Source organism: Argiope bruennichi, chromosome 6 (genome assembly GCF_947563725.1).
Source record: "Argiope bruennichi chromosome 6, qqArgBrue1.1, whole genome shotgun sequence".
Classification (NCBI taxonomy): Eukaryota; Metazoa; Arthropoda; class Arachnida; order Araneae; family Araneidae; genus Argiope; species Argiope bruennichi.
The window spans coordinates 76023410-76043056 of record NC_079156.1 but is presented as its reverse complement, the minus strand read 5'-3'; the positions used below and the strand labels follow the sequence as shown (position 1 = coordinate 76043056).

The window sequence follows — 19647 nt, the reverse complement described above, 5'->3', positions numbered from 1 at the left end:
AATATTTTCGGGTAGGAAAACATCAAAATTTCGCTTAAACTTTAATTAAAAGTTTTATAATGCAATGCTTTTTTATTAATTTGTTTATTTATAATTAGCTATTTAAAAATTTCTTACTTATTTTAAAATTTACGGCTCACAAAATATTTTTACAAGATGAAGAAATATTTAAAACACTGTTTGTATCTGGTGTTTTCGAAATGCACTTTTCAACGGTCCGACTTCTTTCAAACTTCGCGTATGAAAAAGAAAAACGCGCACTGTTCTTATTATATGCAGATAAAAAAAAACTGAAATAAGATATGAACTTGCAAAAATAAATGTGGCTTCTACGTAAAGGAAGTCTTGCTTTCTCTCTCTATGTAGAAAACCGCAATTTTATTCTCTAAATATGTCCAAGATCAAAAATGCTGAAATAAAACTTGCTTTAAATTATTGGTGGATTTCAATATTACGTGCAAGTTTATATATATTAGATATTAAATTTATACTCTAAAAATAATTACGGCTGCTAAAATTCCATCTTGCATGAACCAGTCTTATTCTTTAGCTATACATTCCACAGAATTTCAGTTTGCTATTACAAAAGAAACCAGCAGAAGTGGTATTCACAAAACTTTCTCGCATACTCTGTAATAAATTTGTCATGCTAGAGAACGCTTACATAGCATTGGAGTACAATAGATACGAAATATTAACTTTTGGCGTGAATTTAACATTATGTGTCGTCCTTGGCGTGTTACTTGGCGATTAATCTTTGGCATGCGTTAATAGTATCCGAAAATCGAATTCGTGTTTTAGACACGTTTCTCTCAACCGATTGAAACACAAATTTGACCCAAAACTGTGCTTGTACTCACAAAACCCAATACCAAATTTGATAAATTTAAGTCACTGCATTTTTTGAATTATCGTGTTTACATGTTTCTGAAAGTACAGATTGACAGACAGTCATCCCCTTGTTAGATTTGGCTCAAAATTTGAAAGGCGTCTACACTGTAGATGCTATATCAGCGTACCGAATTTTCATCTATCTAGCCTTCTTTGTTTGGTAATTGTCATGTTAGCTTATATTCGAACAGCCGGACAAACGAATTTCCTCTGAATAGAATTTACTCAAAAATTGACAGAAATCTTCAAACATGGTATAAAGACCATGTACCAATTTTAACCGTCTAGCCCAAAGCGGATTTGAGTTATCTTTTTACAGATAGGCAGATGGATGGACATTTTCCAAAAATGTGTTTTTCGAACTCAAGGAAATCCAAACCAAGCAGATTCGTCAAAATTTCGAGTTTGAATTTTTTGAAGATTACTATACTTTCTCTATACTACTTATACGAGAAAATGAAAACTAATTTTTAATCTTCAAACTGTTTAAGATACCCAACTATCTTCGGTGAAGCAAGAAATTCTCACTTAAAATTTTTTAGGATAAGATAATAAATATTAAGATTAGCAGAACCAATTTTACCAATCAGGTGGTTAATCCCCCTTGGTGGACATAACAGAAGGCGCCATAGTGCTTGCTCAAAGGGGAAAGATGAGATTAGAAGATTTGCAGGGAATAACACAGTAGAGAGATAAGAAAGTCCAGAAATGAAAGCCAACCAAACTAGAGTCCGTGTATCTCGGTTTTTCACATCCTTCCGGACAGAATGACATCATACGATGAAACTTTCTTTCGAACAGCGAATATTCGAAGAATATATAAAAGAAGGAAATTCGTTTGGACCGTACCTGGTACCTTATCTTTGACTATTCCAGTCAAAGAAGTATTTCTAGGGACAGGAGATAAAAGGTATATAAGACATACAAGTCACAACACAACTTCATTTCGCATTTCATTCAAAATTCACCTGTTGGAAAGCTTTAAGCTGTTTTCAAATCATTCTTTTGGAAACAGAAAAAGATGAAGCATATCGTGAGTAAAAATTATTTTTATTTCAATTTTCTTCAAATTTTATGGTTATAAAAATTACTTAATGTCTATGCTTAATTGGTTGCTATTATTGTTCGAAGAATTTGGTTTAATAGTTGTCTTTAGAAAATGAATATTGAGAAATTATAATTACTTCTCGAAATACCTTTTTTAAAAGCAACAAAATAAAGAAATATATTTACTATTTTTTTTTTACTAATTTTAAGTTCATAAATGAACAGTTATTTGATGTTTGTGTTTGAGTAGTTTTCGATCTAATTTGAAAATTCGGAATAGAAATTTTCAAGTCTTGTGAATTCGTCAGAAGAATATTTTTGTGGAATTTATTTTTCCGAATTTAATTGCAGAATTTCCTTATCACTTTTTAATTGAGTCTCCATTTTAATTAATTAATAAAAAATTAATGAGAAATTAATGTAAGTAATAGAGAAGAAAAATGAACAAATGAAACATTATTCTACAAGTCTTCTCTTTATGTCAAAATTAACGAAGTCAGATTATAATTCTTATAAGCCTCTTAATTATTAGCTGGAAAAATTCTTTATATCCTTTTTTTAAGGCATAATGGATATCATAGCAAATAAAGATTAAAAATAAAAAAACAATAACAAATAATAAATGAAAATTCTTTAATTAAAGTACTTTTTTAAAACTCAAAAATGTTTACATTCAAAACGAAAATCATAATAAAGTGATGCAATTGGTTATATAAAAATCATAAAATATTATGAATTTGATTACAATTCTAATTTGTTTAGAATATTTCTGCTTATCTCCCACGCTTTTGTGATTTTATGTGTTATATATTTACTGTTTTAAATGGTACAAAACCTATTTTATTTGATTTTTAATATTATCCTGAATATTATGAGCAGAATTCATAAAGGATGATTTCGCAAACGATTTTTTTAAATATAATAATATAAATTCATATTCGCATAATATAAAAATAACTCATGTAAATTCCATTATTAAATACACTGATTATCATGCATTTGTCTGCTTGTATTGCTAACAAAATGTTCAGTATATGAGTTTTTTGATTCCTATTGTTACAGTTCTTTTATTTTATGTACGAGTTATTCTTTTAATCAATTTCTAACTTTCACATTAGAACTTAATTGAGTTCTTTTTTTTTCCGTGCTTAAAATTCTGGAACTTTTTAAAATAGCTTAAAATGCTTTTAAAATAGCACATAGCTTCGAAATGTATTAAGAACATAATGTGGATTGACGAATGAATATCTCCGTAATGAAAATGGAACAACCAATATCTTCAACGGTTAATACTAGAATAATACGAATTCTTTATTTGTCCAAGAAACACATCATTAGAAGAAGTGTTCTGTGTCTTCATGGCTCGGAATTTCAAATAAAAAAATTCCTTGACGAGTTTTTTTTTTATTTTGTATAAAGGCATTTTTTACTGCAGACAAATATGTCAAATTTTGAATACTCCTGCAGGTGGTCGTTCATTACTGAAACCAGGAACTTCTGCGCTTTACAGTGCAAATTTAGTAAGCTTGTTCAATATGGTTTTTAGTGCTAATTTGTCATTATTTTAGTGCTAATTTGTCATTATTATATTTTTGATAATTTTCTGCGGTAGATTTCTGTTGCAATCGAATTTAAACTATTTTCATCATCAAATACTTAATTCCGTCATTTTCTTCCATTGTTGAAAGCTAAGGCAGAAAGATTCTGCCAATTAACGACACATTTTAAATGTGAGTTTAGTAGGTAAAATGACATTACAGCGAAAGGCATTGACAACAATAAGCAGATGGTCGCCAGAAACAATTATTTTTGAATAAAAACTCTGCTGAAATATTTTTTGCAAATTTATTGAGTTTTGTATGAAAATTATTTAAACCGCATGGAACATGCCATAGTAAAATTAAAGTAACTTCTGCTATTTTTCCTATAAGTTGACTAGATTGATTGCACAGTACCATATGGCAATTGGTGGCAAAAATTGGAACTAATATTTAGATCTTTTTTGTATAAAATTAAATACCATTGTTAAAGTAGTATGCCGAGCAAATCTAGTTACGTTTATTTATATACGGACAAAATATTTATGACAAATGTGTTCCTTTTATTCCGTAACTAATAAATTTTTATTTCAGATTTTTGGAATCATCTTTACCGTGCTTGTAACTTCAACACGTGCAGCTCCAGGACTATTTGGGTTTGGGCTGGGTGGTTACTTTGGTAGCCATGCAAGCGACGGAAACGCGGGTCAGTCTTCAAAAAGTTACATCAAAGAAAAAGATGGAGCCCTCAACCAGCCATCTCGTCAGCAAGGTCATTATCTGAAAGTGACTTAGAATTTAATTGGCATCTATTTCTATAAACTTTATTTACAGCAATATCTTTTTCATACACTCATATAAGTATCTGACAAAACTTTTAAAACTTTCTTTCATACGTTAAAGGCAATTCTCAGATAGTAAATATCTTTTTGAGAATATCCGATTATGTGATTCAGAATTAAATGATATAAAAATATCTATTTAGATTATTTCTTTAAAATAATTTGTTAATTCCTTTTTTAGCCATTTTTTTATTGTTAAGCATTAGATGTTTTCCTCAAATTAATGTATTTGACATTTCTGCTCAAATTAGAATACACAATTACTTACATTGGTTAACTAAGTATTAGTTACCAAAATATATTGAAGTTGTAAAATAGAATGCATTAAATACGTGTTTAAGGCAATCCGAACCAATACCATTGAGTTTAAATTTTCCATTTGCACTCTTCTCGGCATTTGGATATATTTTTATTTTGAAGGTATGAAAATTTTTGTTTCAAATAAACACCTACAGGTTTAAGTAATATTTTTTATTTAAAAATAATTTGTAATTTCTTCAGATAAATTTTATTTTTAAATATTAAAAATTCTGAATATCTTTAAAGTTTTAAACTAACATTACGAAGAGCTCAAGAATTAAATTATGAATTTGTTATCCGAAGCAAAAGATGTTTGTTTTACATATTCTTATTAAAATAGTTAGAAAAAGCACCTGAAAGTTATATACATTTTAATCAAATTATTTATGCATTATTTAACTTGATTTTTTTTTGTTTGTAAAGGCGAAATTCTGTAATAAATTTATACTGCATTCCAACACATTATAATTAATTGCTCAGAATTTATTTCACAACGCTTACGTTTCTTGCGGTCTTCCTGTATTATTTAAAAAAAATTATTCACAATGTTAATCATCCACATCTTTTTAATTTTTTAAAAATGATTGGTTTTTACAATTTGATTTAATTGAAAATAATTCTATTTAAAAGTTTTCTTACAGCTTTTTACCGTATACCATAAAAGTTGACAATTGACAAGATTTTATCTAAAGGTTTATAAGACAAAATTTTAATTCATGCCATACGATTGGCGCAGCATAATCGAGGATGGTTTTTGCGCCACTAAATTTCCTTTGATCAATCAATCAAACTAATGTTCTAGGATTTTGAAATTATGTATGCTTATGTAATTTTAAAGAGGTGACACTATTTTAATATTTTCATAAATAGATTATCAATTAGTTGAGAAATGTAACTAAATTTTGGTTCTTTATTAGTGATGCCATCTAGTAGTGAATTTAAGAAAAATTAATTTAAAGATTCCCTGATAATCGTAATAATGAATTATAAAACAATGCATTAAAAAATAGATGTTACTAACAATTTTTTTTCTAGGCCATTAATAAAGCACGTTTTTTTAAAAACATTTTTATTAAATTCATTCTATTCTACAATTCAGAAAGCAAAGATGACTGTAGTTGTCCTCCTAAGCCAATGGATTGTGACGAAGTAATGCAGTGCGGGAAGAATAGCAACGGCGTCTATAAGATCTGGCCTCGCAACAGAGTGATGTCTGGAAGTATAGACGTTTATTGTGACATGGAAACAAGCGGAGGAGGCTGGACAGTGAGTATTTATAGAGCATTAGAAGTGAGCAGACTGTCTAATATCACCATCTATATGTATATTTTCAAGCACAAATGATTTAATCTCTAAAGGTTTTCCAAGTTCCCCTCATCCATATTGCATACTAGCCACCTTTGGCAACCAAATCCTTCCCTTACAACATTGCTTGTGTTATTTTCATTTAAAATTGGTATGTACAAATTAATGTCCCCCCCCATATAACTTTTAAGTATTAAAGTATGATAAGAATCAAAACCATGTTATTTTAATAGCGTTATATTTGCTTTGTTCATTGTGTATACGAATCATTCTCATTGTGTCAAGTTTCATGATATCGTAGTGTTAATAGAAACGTAGTTTTTAGGATTATCATCTTCTAATTCTCCCGATATTTTAACTTCAACTTGTTATTTCTCATATATACTACACAAATATTAAGTAGAATACTTTTTACTTATCTTTCAACAATGGAAGAAAATGTCGCGAATAAATATTTAACAAAGCAATGAAGGCGACTGAAATTTCATTTCAACAATGAAATTTTTTCTTAAAAATTGTGCGAGAAATGCTTTTTAAAGGTTGTATGATTTAAAAATTGTTTTTTAAAAATTGTATGCGTGATTCAAAATCCATGAAAAGTTTACACGGCAGTTAAATTGATATAATTAAAAAGAAGTTCTTTGAATTTTAAAATGTGTAAAAAATTTTCTATCACAATTTATTTTTTCAAAATTATTTTTTATTTTTTATTTATATTTTATTTCGGAAGTTATTTGGAAAAAAATGGCAAAATTTTTAATTAATTAAAATTTAAAAAAAAATTGCTTTGTTATGCACATTCTTACTCTCCAAAATTTGTGACAAATTTGGTAATTCTAGATCAAACGGTCTGCAGTGTAGAGCACAGATATCCACATAATCCTCTTTATTATCAGAAGCGGTAGAGATAATTTTAAGAGATAATACTTCATATTATGTGCGTTTTAATCGATATGGATGAAATAAAGTTTAACAAATTGCAACTTTTTAAATATTTGCATAAAGTTCTGACTGTAAAATTCAAGACTGTAAACGTGACCGTTATTTTCAAAAATTGGTTTTCAGAATCTCAGCTGAGTAGAAACATTGTATTGTAAATTTTTAAAAAAGCAAAAATTTTTAACACATTTTAAATGCTATTTAATTATAGAATCCCACATTTTTTAAAAAGATTTAAAGCAAGTCTCCAAATGAAATTATAAAAAAAAGTACCTACTTTTCTTATTATTTAATTACCTACTTTGATTATTATTTAATCCATCTCTTAAATCATATACCATTACGTCCAATTTTTTTCATTGAAAAAAATTGAAAATTATAATGTTCATTCAATTATTATGAGTTTATAGATTTGCCGATCTCGTAGATTAATTCCTAATGAAACGAAAGTTTCAAAAGATCTTCACTGAAAATTTGTAATAGGAGGCTCTTACAAGAGTCAGTTTTGTTTAAAGCAATGATTTTTCTGGCACACCACTTAAATGGAAAGTAAAATATTTAGTTCAGAATCAAAAGACTTAAATGAGATCCACGTAATATTAGAAAATATATTGGAGATTTATGTTTCATTTGTGTTGTAGATTATTCAGAGAAGAGGAGACTACAAGAGTCCAGCTGATTTTTTCCTGAAATCATGGCACAGTTATAAAAAGGGTTTCGGAGATCTTCGAAGAGATTTTTGGTTAGGTGAGTAGATGTGAGAAATTAAATAATTTTCAAAGTCAGTGATTTCTAAATTTTTTTCATTTCTCAGTGACCAGTTTCTTTTTCAAAGAGCATTTTATAGAACTTCAACAAGCGTTTCTCACAAGGTAGTAAATACATTTTGCTTATTTATATCCAAATAAAATAAATATTTTCGGTTATAAAAATAAAAATACTCAGTATTGTTCTCGAAATTTTTTTATGTTTTTCATTAATGAAATACTATGGCTTAGTTAATTATCACAAAAATTTTATTTAAACTTCTCTTCTATTTTTATTAGAAATTTTTCAATTATGAGTCGTATAAGAGAATAATATAAGTAATTTGACATTACTCCTCTGGGTAATATAAACTTTATGAAAAAACTTATTGTTATTATATATATATATATATATATATATATAATATTATAAAGCACAAAATTTTCCTGCTGCCTGCAGTTTTATTTTTAATAAATAACAGAATTATTTTAATAAAAAACACCGCCAGAGAGGTTTAAAAAGTAAAAAAAAAAATAATAAGGCCTAAACAGGCACAAAATCACTCCATTGCCTAGCAATTGACTTCCCATTAATTTTCTAATTTCAGAATTGTATGTGTCAATTTAATTATTTATTAAATTTTGAAAAAATAATACAAATTGAAAGAAAAACTTCACTTGCACAGAAATGAAATTAGTATCATTGGAAAGGTAAAATTTTGAATTTTATAAAGCATAAAAATATTTCTCGTTGTATTATTGATTTCAATGTTATCGCAGGGGGGAAAAATCAAAATTTTTGATTAATTTCTAGTTAGTTGAATGTTTGATTAAATGATAGCTCTGAATGTTTACAATATTATTACTTTTGATATAAATAGTAAATGTTCCTCTTTTGGTTGAATATGGCTCAGTTGTTGAGGAGATGTGGATTACACGTACGTACGTACTTGTAAAGACTTTTACTTAAACAAAAACAAAGAAAATCTATTGAATTTTTTTAATGAGCACATCAATTAATGTAAGAGATTAACTTGTTGATCACAGTGTAGTTTCTCAAATTATCTTACCAGACAAATATTAAACTGTGCTTGGATACCCTTCATCAGAGCATTGCTGAAATCCCGATTTTACATAAATAAGTAACAGCAAATAGAATTACTTTTTTGAGCATTGAAGCTTCGATATTCGTCTTTTACTGGCTACAAAAATATTTATTCGATTTTATGTCTTGTTTTAATAAATTTCTATAATGCAACTCAGATTATATTCTTCTGTAGCAGTAAATATATATGGAGCAATGGCATTAAATTAATTTCGAACTTATTAGTTATATCTATAGAATAATTTTTAAAACATATTTCTTGAAAACATCATTTTTTTAAATAAAATATTGGTAAAAATGACTTGAAATATGGAATAAAGATTAAAAATGCGTATAAAGTTGTAAAAAATTATATAAATCTTACGGTATTCCTACGACGAAGTCGAAACTTTCAGCATCGTCAGGATGCCCTCTTATTAACATTGCTTTAGACAATTAAACAGAGGTTATCAAACTTTTTAAAATCAAAATTTCCCATTTTATGTAACTTGTATATGAAATTATAAAGGAGAATCGGGTACCAGATTTTCTCCGAGGCGGAAAAATTCTAGTCAAATCTACCATAACTCGCTAAATTAACTACAATACAATTAGAAATTTTTTTAAAAAAGGGTTGACACATTTGGCGACTTATCTTCTGAAAAACGCTACAACTTATCATTTGGCGCTTTGCACCCTATTCTTCTCTTCTCACTCTATGTGGAGCCGCGGTGGCCTGGTGGTAAGGTCTCGGCTTCGGAACCGAAGGATTTCAGGTTCGTTTACCGAATCCACCGAAGAATCATTGTATAAGCGGGACCGGTGCATGTTAATTCAGCTGGCCCAAACGTCCTCTCGCTGGTGTGGTGTAGTATGGAGAGGGGGACTCCAGCTCAGGTTTCGTCCTCGTCATCTGACATCGATTCAAAATTACGAGGTCCGTCCCAAAATAGCCCTCGTGCTGCTTTAAATTGGGACGTTAATATACAACTAAACTAAACTAAAACTCTCTCTATGTAGCCGATTTTCTTAGTTGTTAAAAAAAGCTGTTCAGAGTTTCTCTTTATTATGCTAAATAAAATTATACTTTTTTTTTTTTGAGAAAATGTTTTAAAAAATCCAAGAGAATTCGTACGATTTTTTAATACTTTATTTTGCATTTCCAGGAAATGACAATATTTATGCCTTATCAAACCAGAAAAAGTACTACCTTCGAATTGAACTCACCGATCATCGCAACAACACCAGAGTTGCATTTTATGACCAGTTCTGGATTGATGGGGAATACCACCATTATATGCTGCATGCGTATGACTACAGTGGCGATGCTGGTGAGTGAATTTAAACGGAGAGGCAGTGGTGGTACCTTAACAAAATCTTTAATTTGACAAGTAATGTTATCTGATTTTTATAATCTATCATCTATATTCAATCAATGTCATAAATATTACTAACGTTGGTTTACCAATATTGTTGCTGAATTAATTTTTCTCCAATTTCGATTAACGTGACATCAGTCACATGATGAAAGTATATACGCATGTCAACTAGCATAAAAATAAAATAGGAATTTTATTTTTACTGCTCTTGCGATAAATCGCCAAAAAGGCAAACTTGTCACTCATTTGGCGATTGGCAACTCTGTTTGGGTGATATTGGCGTAATTTGAAAACGAAAAATAATCTCATTATCTTGGTATAATCTGAAAACTGTCAAGTAAACTCGGGTATGCAACCAAATTGGTAACTTACGTATAAAGGAGCTTGGAGATCTTGGTACAATATGAAAATTGCCAAGTAAACCCATTATCTGGCACTGATGGCGTAATCATCTTAAAATTGCCGAATAAATCCAGGAATGTAACTACCTTGTGTGAAATTTTGACATCGTACGTGAAATGGGGCTAAGCAATCTTGTGGAAATCATAAAATTGGGAAGTAAATCTATTATTTTATCATTGCTGCTTCATTTAAAAAAATCGCCAAGTAAACACGGGGGCAATTAAAAGTTAAAAGTACCTTGGGTTGTAACAGAACAGAAAAATAGGTAAGACAGGCACAACACTATCCAATACATGGTGTTAATTTGGTAAAGTTCAAGAGCATATTTTTTAGTCAGAGTAATCTCATCGAGTGCTAATTCTATTATTCAAGATCACAAGTGTAATTTTTTTTTTTTTTTTTTTTGCGATGGCATAAGAAAATATTACCTGCTATGACTATTCTATCGATTGGACTTAATTTTAAGAATATTTTTTTATCTTCATACGAAAAATATTTCGTGTTTCAGTTGATTACCAATGATTATTAAAATTTGTATTCAGCATCAATATTTATAAACATATTCTTAAAATCATCGACTTTTTTCATTCTTTTTTCTATAATTTTATGTTTCATTATATCAGTACACAAAGTATATGCCTTCTTCCTTCATCCTTCACCATTCAAGTAAGACAGAGCATTTATGATGATTTATACCAAATTAAATGTGTTCTATCATCCTTTAAACTATGTTCCAAGAACTTTAAAACATCCTATAAAATGGAATTAGTTCATATAATGCCATAGTAGTATGCTAAATTCAATCATGCGTATTCACATTCAGAGTTTGTATCTACAAGAATGCATATTGGATTTCGATTCTGAACAGTTAACCCTCTCACTACTAAATCGGCTCAACCGGCTATGAGAATTCTCTACTAATGGGTAGTTTTGAGGTTTCATGTTGCAAATGGGGGGGGGGTACAGGATATAAAGCAAGTTATTACTACAGATACTCCCGCTTTACATGATAAATTCCTTATTTGAAACAAAAACCGGCTCAAAACCCGTCCATTAGTAAAAACTTTCCACTGCCAGGTTAGTAGTATTGGGAGGCTTAATGTGAGTATGAACTAATATCATATTTGGTATATTTTTAATTTTGTATAGAATAGGATTTGTAACAATTGTCTTATGCTGTTCCATTAAGTGATTAAAATACTGCCCCGTCATGTGTAATAGCTGTATTTAATCACTTCCATTCATTATCCTTAATCTGATTATGTGCCATCCGTTAGGCTTATACCCGGTCTTATGTTCGAAAAGGGCTTTTAGTCTTCTGACAAAGCCAATGGAATCTTGAGACCAGAAGAATCTATGCATTATCAAACCTTTTAACGGACCTTAATTTTTTCCGCTAAGTGCGGTGTCATTCTTACATGATTACGTATTGAGCATTCTCAAATAACTCATAAATATATACTTTTTAAACAGCAATCATGGACTGTTACAATTGCCCGTTATAATTTAATTGAATGCTTATCTCTGGACTCATTGTGTTTTAAATATTTTGACTCAATCGTTTGTTGTCTTCCGTTTTTAAATGGATATTAACCAGATTTTAATATTTTCCTTTATTTAAAGACAGCTGATTTTATCATTTAATTTTGACATATTGATTTTTTTTCTTCTAAATGTTACTCTTAGTTTAGAATTGACTTTTTAAAATATATTTGTTAAATTATTGGACATTTTCATAATTTTTCAGTCTATTCCGAAACCTATTGATTTTTTTTTTGCATAATTTTGCACAGCTTATCTAGAAAATGGATCTTGCGCCGATATAATATTTCCATTTTCATCTATCCTTCCTTCCTTTCATTCATTCATTATAGGAAAGTAAATCTATTTCTTACAGAATATGAAGCCTTAATAGATTAAAAATATTTTAGTTGACTATTTAACGTCGTGTTAGCGAAGCAAATACTAGGATATTCAAAACAATCGCACCAATTGCAAATGATTGTAACTTCATTTTAAACAAAGACAGGATGAAAACTTTGAAAACAATACAAAAGAAAATTAAAATCTTGTTTTAGTACATAACTGTTCTATGTGACTTTTCTTAGTCATATAAAGTATGAGTAGCATCCATTTGGCAATCCATTTTAATCTAGAGATTATGAAGCATGTTCGCAGCCATTGATGAACGCTCAATAGCCGCTTACATGTAGCTATTTAAATTTCTTGTATCTTTCTTTCAATGTGCTCATATTTTTTGTGTGCAACAATGAACGAATTGAAAATATGTACAAAATATACTTCACAAAGTAGTGAAATGGATTACATCATAGATGTTGCTCGAGTGTACAAGCAATTATACAATAAAACAAAACTTGAATCTCCCTTCAGAATTATGTTCAAATTTCTTCTTCCAATTGTAGTTTATTGAGAAGTCATTTACATCCAGTCTAAATATCTTGAATACCCCTTCACATTTATTTTACTTGAAACGAGTTGAATTCTGAAATTCTTTTGCATATTCTCTTCAGGCGATGCCCTTTCAAGAACTCACGATGGCCAGAAGTTCTCCACCATCGATAGAGACAATGACAACAGCACCTACCACTGTGCGCAAAAACACAAGGGTGGTTGGTGGTTTGCCGATTGTCACACGTCCAACCTCAACGGGATGTACAACAGCGAAAAGGTGAAGAGTTCCGATGGCATCATCTGGGCCACATGGCGGGGATCTTCTACTTCACTGAAAATGACTGAAATGAAAATCAGGCCTGCAGACTTCAAGGCGGGCTTTTTAGATTTGAATATAGACGCTGTTTGACAGCTGTTGTCTGTATTTATTTCTGAGCGTTGCCAAGTTTTGATTTTATAACTGTCTTCATAATAAAATATTATGGCAGAATCTGCTATATGCATCTTTTGTCCATATTTTAAAAATAATTTGGAATACTCGGTCTCTTTAGTTTTAGATCTAAGGGTCGCGAGCAATAATCTGAACGATCAGTCTAAATATCAATAGTTTGAGCTATCAGAATGTCTGCGGAGAAATAATACTAAACTATGCAGTTTTTTAGTAAAATTATTTACTTTTGCTGTTATTTTTTTCTGCGATAAATCCTTATTTCTTTCAGTCTGAAAAATTGGCGGGGAAACTTCGTCGCCAAAGTTATTAAATATGGGATTCGCATGCGTTCTTTCTTAACAAATGCATTATTATTATTTTTTTTTGTCAAGGATAGTGCTTTATTTGTAAGCAATTATGGGATATTACTATGAGAAGTACGTAATGTATAATACGAATTTTATGCATGCAAATTGTAATACTTCGAAAGAAAATTTAACCGAGAAAGTCAATATTTGCATTCTACTTCTCTAAACATTATCATTTAGCTTCAAAAGCGAGATTATTTGAGGCTTTAAGATTCAGAGTAGACTTTTTCTCTAAATTCAACTAGATATCATATTTTGTTAACACTGTTGAATTATTTGACATACGATAATCGGTTGATGTTGTTGTTACTTACGACACTTTACAAGCCAGCTGACGAAATGTCAGCTATTTAAACCAAGTGTGCAGTAGCTTCTGAGAGCCAAGGCACCTGAGCACCTGAGGGCAGAAGTCTGATTTCTAGCTTATATGAAGATAACACTCACACACTCGCTTTCACAACCCCTTTTTACAGAAGGGCTCAAGCACACCTCACAGATAGAACACAGGGTAGAGAACAACCATGCTCGAACGCGGGGAACACATGCTACCTCTACGCCAGGACGCCGGCATACTATAATCAAGTGTAATATAACTTAAACTGCTTTGACACTTTCTAGAATTGAAAGAAAATATTTTTAAATTTTCGTTATAATGCCTAGTTTAATTCAGCGAAAAATATGAAATTGGTTTATTCTTATTCTCGGTGTCTCAATTATCAATGAATATTAATAAAATCTATGTATTTCAAATGAAGAAGGTCAGTAGCGAACCTTGAGCACGTTCGTTACAAGAATTCTCGCCTGTGGTTCGGACCATCTATGTAATTTGAAGACTCCTTTGCTATATTTAACTTTAGCAGAGAATGTAGCACTAATTAGAAAGTGTTAATTACGGACGATTCACGAGGCAACTAACAAATTAAATGTCGTGATGAAATTATCCAGTGATACTATTCCTATCACTGTATATTGTAGATGTCAAAATTATGAATGAAAGATTTCTTCTTTAAGCCAGGTGGTTCATAAAAATAAATTTCTTCCAAAAATTTGAATTTAAATTTAATATATTTATTTAAAATTAATTTGTTTAAAACATTATTCATTTATATAATATTTTCTAAACAAAGATTTTCTATTAAAGTCAAAAATATGGTCAGTAAATTATTCTGTTAGTGAATTGTTAAATTATTCTAAAATTAATGGGCATTGGTAATTATGTGATAATAATGAATTCATACACACAACTGTCAATAATACAGCAAAAACTCTTCCATAAATATTGGTTTCATACACATTAAAAATAACGATATTGGAAAATGTATTTTAAAATTTTAAAAAAGATTAAAATTTGTATTTTAAATTTTTGTTCGTATCTATAATTGTTTAAGGATATGATTTCAAAGTATTTCAATTAAGAATATTAACAATCTTTCAGGTTAATAATTTCAATCATGTAAAAAAAAAAAAAAGGATTTGCCTAGGTTTTATAAAAAAGTTCTGCCACCTACTTTTTAAAAATTTAATTTTATTTTCAGATTTTTTTTTTGCATTATTCATTGAATTAAACTTTTAATCCTTTAACTTGAGCCTTAAGAAAAAGTTAGTAGTATTTAAAAATTCTGAAAATTAAAAATTGCCTAAAATATTAAAACTTTAACTAACTAACAAAAAACAAATTTTTTTTCCAGTATTTCATAGCTTGTGGTTAAACATTGCAAGGACGCCAAGAAAACAACAAAGTAGCCAAGAAAACAACATAATTAATGTACCACATTTATTTTCTCGTAACCTAAATAAAGTAAAATATAAATATAACAGCGCAAGTATATGTATCAATGTGCAAAATATGAAGGTAAATCACAAAGTTGTACAATGATATATCAACAAGAAAAATTCCATGACAGTACTTTATACAGAAATGACACTGAAAGAGGTACCGCAAATTATACATTTGTATACAAAGGTCCATTCTCTGAGGACTAGCATAAAATCACTAGAATGTGGTCGTGTGTTAAAATACTTCTGACATGGTCCCTTCTGATGAGGGTGGTCGCTTTGGTCCTAGACGTACTTACAGCGTTTGAAATATCAGAGCTGGAGGAATGCGGAACGATTTAAAAGTAGTTGAAATATGATAGCACTTAACCCATTAATAACTAAATTTACATATAAATTTATATTTAAAAAAATTATAACTTTAAACTTTTATTTAGTTATTAGTAAACTTTTAATTCTGGAGATTGTGACATATGTTTATTGTTTGGTATAGCAGCTATGATTATGGTTTGTCTCTTGTTGTTGAGATACGTTATTTACACGTTAAAATTATAAAAAAATAACTTTTTTTGAGAAAGTTGAGAAATATCAATTAAAAACAAACTATGGTTTTTGAGTTTGCTATTTGTCAATCACAAAATCTTTTTAAAAATTATAAAATTTCTACTATGCAAATATTTTAGGATATCAGGCTAGTATGCTAAATATAAAGATCACTGTGTTGATCGGACATTATATTAATCAAATAGTAAATATAAGAAAAAGATAACTGTTTTGAGAATATTGACTAGAATTCAACCCATTCTCCAATGAAAGTTTTATTATCAAACTTTTTGAAATATGTATATTATAGATGCAATTTTAAGTGTAATATATTAATTATAAGGTTAATGTATAATTTTAAGTATAAATCATACTGAATTTCTGAGACTTGGAAAATAATTCATGGGGTAGTGAATGAAAAACGTCTTTTCTTTTAGAATTTGGACTAGAATTCAAACTTTCCCATCTTTAGTTTCTTTACAAACTTTTTGTAAAATATTCTAATTTTAATTTAGAATATAATTTTATATAAACATAGCTTGCATAAATGTCTGGAACATGATGACTATTTTGAGAATATTGACTAGAATTCAACCCATTTTCTAATGAAAATTTTACTATCAAACTTTTTGAAATATGTATATTATAGATGCAATTTTAAATGTAATATAATAATTATAAGGTTAATATATAATTTTAAATATAAATCATGCTGAATTTTAGAGACTTGAAAATAATTCATGGGGTAGTGAATGAAAAACGTCTTTTTTTTTTTAGAATTTTGACTAGAATTCAAACTTTCCCATCTTAGTTTCTTTACAAACTTTTTGAAAAGTATTCTAATTTTAATTTAAAATATAATTTCATATAAACATAGTTTGCATAAATGTCTGGAACATTACAGAAATACAAAGAACAATATAATATATAAAAATATTTTTTAAATAATACTGACTAGCAAGGAAATAAATCTATTCAAGATTATTTACATTATCAAAGCTTTTGAAATATATCTTGGACAATTTTTTTAGTATAATTCATTAAAAGTCCACTTATTTGCAAGAATATCCTTAACAATAAATGTAAAATAAAACTTTTTTGCGGTATATTGACTAGAATCATACAATTCCAACTTCCCCCAGCTCCCTTGAAACCAGAGAATGATAAAAAATAATTAGACTAGCATAAAAATGAAAAACATTCATTGCCTTCCTCATCACGGTGTGACCGCCATAATCTTTATACAATATCCCTGAAAAACTTTAAAAAGGAATTCAGAGTTCGTAGAGAGAAATTGCTGGATGCTTTAAAAATGCAAAATATACAGTAACTGTCCTTGTGATTGCAGTTTTACGACATCTATCGTTACCTTCCGGGCTGAAGGCACTGTTTGAGATGGTCGATGGCGTGCTGGTATTTCTGCCTCTCTTCGTCGAGTTCGCGCTTACATCGAAGGAGATCCTGTGAAAAAAAAAAAAAAGAGTTTTTTTAGAAACCATTAATGGTAAATTTACTAAGCATTGTAAAGGGTGTCCAAAAATTAACGAAATATTTGAATTTACCAGAATTCTTGCAGTAAATTGTTGGCAATACTACTAAAAAATCATTTGATAGCTGATAATTTAGGATTAGTAAAAATAGAGCGTTACACGATAGAATTTAGCGGTTTGGATTGCGCGAGGATAGAACCTGGGACCTTGTGGTTCGCAGTTCAGTAACGTGACCAGGATACAAAAGTATATGCTCGTGTAGCGTAGTTGTTAACTAGCTTATATGCTATTCACCACAGACTCTCCCTCCAGTGAGTCGGAGGTGAGACGAATGATATGGTTGTTGAGTGGTGAGGCATTTAGCTGTTGTCTAATGGGCCTGTATCCAGTTGAGTAGCGCCAAGCGTTATGGCGATCGTGTCTGTGTGAGTGGTTGCTGCGTCAAGTGAGTCTGACGATTTTGGTTGCGGGTAGATGGCGCCACAACAGCTGTACGAAGGTTGAAGGTTCATCGTCCGAGGTCACCAATTTAGCGGTTTGGATTGCGCGAGGATAGAACCTGGAACCTTGTGGTTCGCAGTCCAGTAACATGACCAGGATACAAAAGCATAGGCTCGTGTAGCGTAGTTGTTAACTGGTTTATATGCTATTCACCACAAGAACAACGTTTTTTCATTCTTAATCAATATTTCAAAAATAATGAACGTCTGGCAGCCACAGTTCGAAAATTTGGGAATTGGTTCCCTAGATCGTGTGATTTAACACCATTGGAATTCTACTTATGGGATTATTTGAAGTAAAACGTCTATGCCAACAAGCCCAAAAGCACGTGTGCATTGAAAAAAGAAATTGAATGCTGCATCAACGAAATTCATCCCCATTTACTCAGAATGGTCATGGAAAATTTCGACAAAAGAGTGCGTATGTGCCAGCAAAGTCATAGGGGCCATTTGCCCTATGTGTTATTCCATACATAACCCTATCCTGCTTACTTTATGATTCAATAAAAATATAACAATTTAAAGAAAAGAAACTGTGTTTTTTTATTTAAATTAAATCTTGCGTTAACACGTTGTTCTATCGTGTAATGCTTCATTTTTACTAACCCTAATCTATCAGCTGACAAATGTTTTTTATTAGGGGTGCCAACACTTTCCTGCTCGAATAGTGGCAAATTCAAATCTTGCGTTAATTTTGGGACCTCCTTTTTAACGAGAATTTAAAACACATTTCTCACAAAGTTAATGCGAACACAAAAATCATCTAAATCTCTATGGTTCTTGGAGAAATTATTTAACAACTTTTATTTCGTTTTAATAACGTGGTATATTAATTTTTTTATTTAGATAATTGCTTTCTGCTTATTAATCCAGTGTATATGAAATTTCGCATTCGATTTTGAATTAACTTCTCGAGGAGTCAACGAGTTATCATGGCACTATTTGCGAAATTTGTACCGAAAAGTCAAACAAACAGGTAGACAAGAAAGCGAATTAATATTGCATTCCTAAGTAGTTCTAAACAAAGTTTAAGATTTCGAATTTCAAGAAGATGGTAATTTGTAACCGATTATAAAATTTGTAAAAAAAAAAAATAAATAAATAAAAAATGACAGTGAAATTTGACGTTTTAGACTTCTCTTAGTCCGAAAAATATATTTTAAAATTATATCTATGATTCTATCTGTCTGTGAACACGAAAAATATTTTGAACCAGATAGAAGAAATCTGATATGTGATCTTTATATCAAATTTGCAGATTTCTATCAAATCTTGAACGAAATCCAATCTGAGGATATTTGTCTGTTTAGTTTCTGAATATAACTTAAGAAACTACAACTCACTTAACACGATAACCACAAAATGAAGAGAGATTTGATAAAATTTGACACACAGATGGATCATCTAAAGTGTAGCTATCTAGCAAATTTGGTACCAAATACGTCAAGGCATTAATAGTGTGTCACATGTATATAAACGTGACAACTCAAAATCGCGGTATATTAAAATTATGAAATTTGGTATCTGATTTTAAAACTATAATTGCAATTCTGTATCAAATTTTGTTTTCAATCGGCCAGAAAAAATCGTCCAAAATAACTCATGCAGTGATCTGGTGTTTGTGTATTAACTGCATCTCAGTGATTACTCGCCAA

The 19647-nt window shown here is 29.8% G+C and overlaps 2 protein-coding genes across 3 annotated transcripts in view; one reads left to right on the top strand and one right to left on the bottom strand.

Moving 5' to 3' along the window:
- Nucleotides 1-1772: 1772 nt before the first annotated feature.
- On the top strand, nucleotides 1773-13325 carry LOC129972678 (techylectin-5A-like). Its single transcript, XM_056086899.1, has 6 exons — nucleotides 1773-1924; nucleotides 4071-4248; nucleotides 5718-5884; nucleotides 7504-7609; nucleotides 9859-10023; nucleotides 13005-13325. Exons 1-6 carry the CDS (start codon nucleotides 1913-1915, stop codon nucleotides 13292-13294), a joined length of 918 nt encoding a protein of 305 aa, XP_055942874.1. The 5' UTR covers nucleotides 1773-1912; the 3' UTR covers nucleotides 13295-13325.
- Nucleotides 13326-15458: 2133 nt separating this feature from the next.
- The window catches only part of LOC129972908 (genetic suppressor element 1-like), a 149005-nt gene continuing 144816 nt past the window's right edge, over nucleotides 15459-19647 (bottom strand). For both annotated transcript variants that reach the window (XM_056087221.1, XM_056087222.1), the window contains exon 17: nucleotides 15459-17463. In XM_056087221.1, the coding sequence (XP_055943196.1) occupies nucleotides 17368-17463 (96 nt within the window). In that variant the 3' untranslated portion in view covers nucleotides 15459-17367. The remainder of the gene's footprint in view (nucleotides 17464-19647) is intronic.

What these genes read in the sequence shown, in the direction of transcription:
- LOC129972678 (XM_056086899.1), top strand. An exon ending in CCAGCCATCTCGTCAGCAAG is followed by an intron (nt 4,249 to 5,717) that starts GTCATTATCTGA and finishes TCTACAATTCAG; the next exon opens with AAAGCAAAGATGACTGTAGT. An exon ending in TCGAAGAGATTTTTGGTTAG is followed by an intron (nt 7,610 to 9,858) that starts GTGAGTAGATGT and finishes TTGCATTTCCAG; the next exon opens with GAAATGACAATATTTATGCC.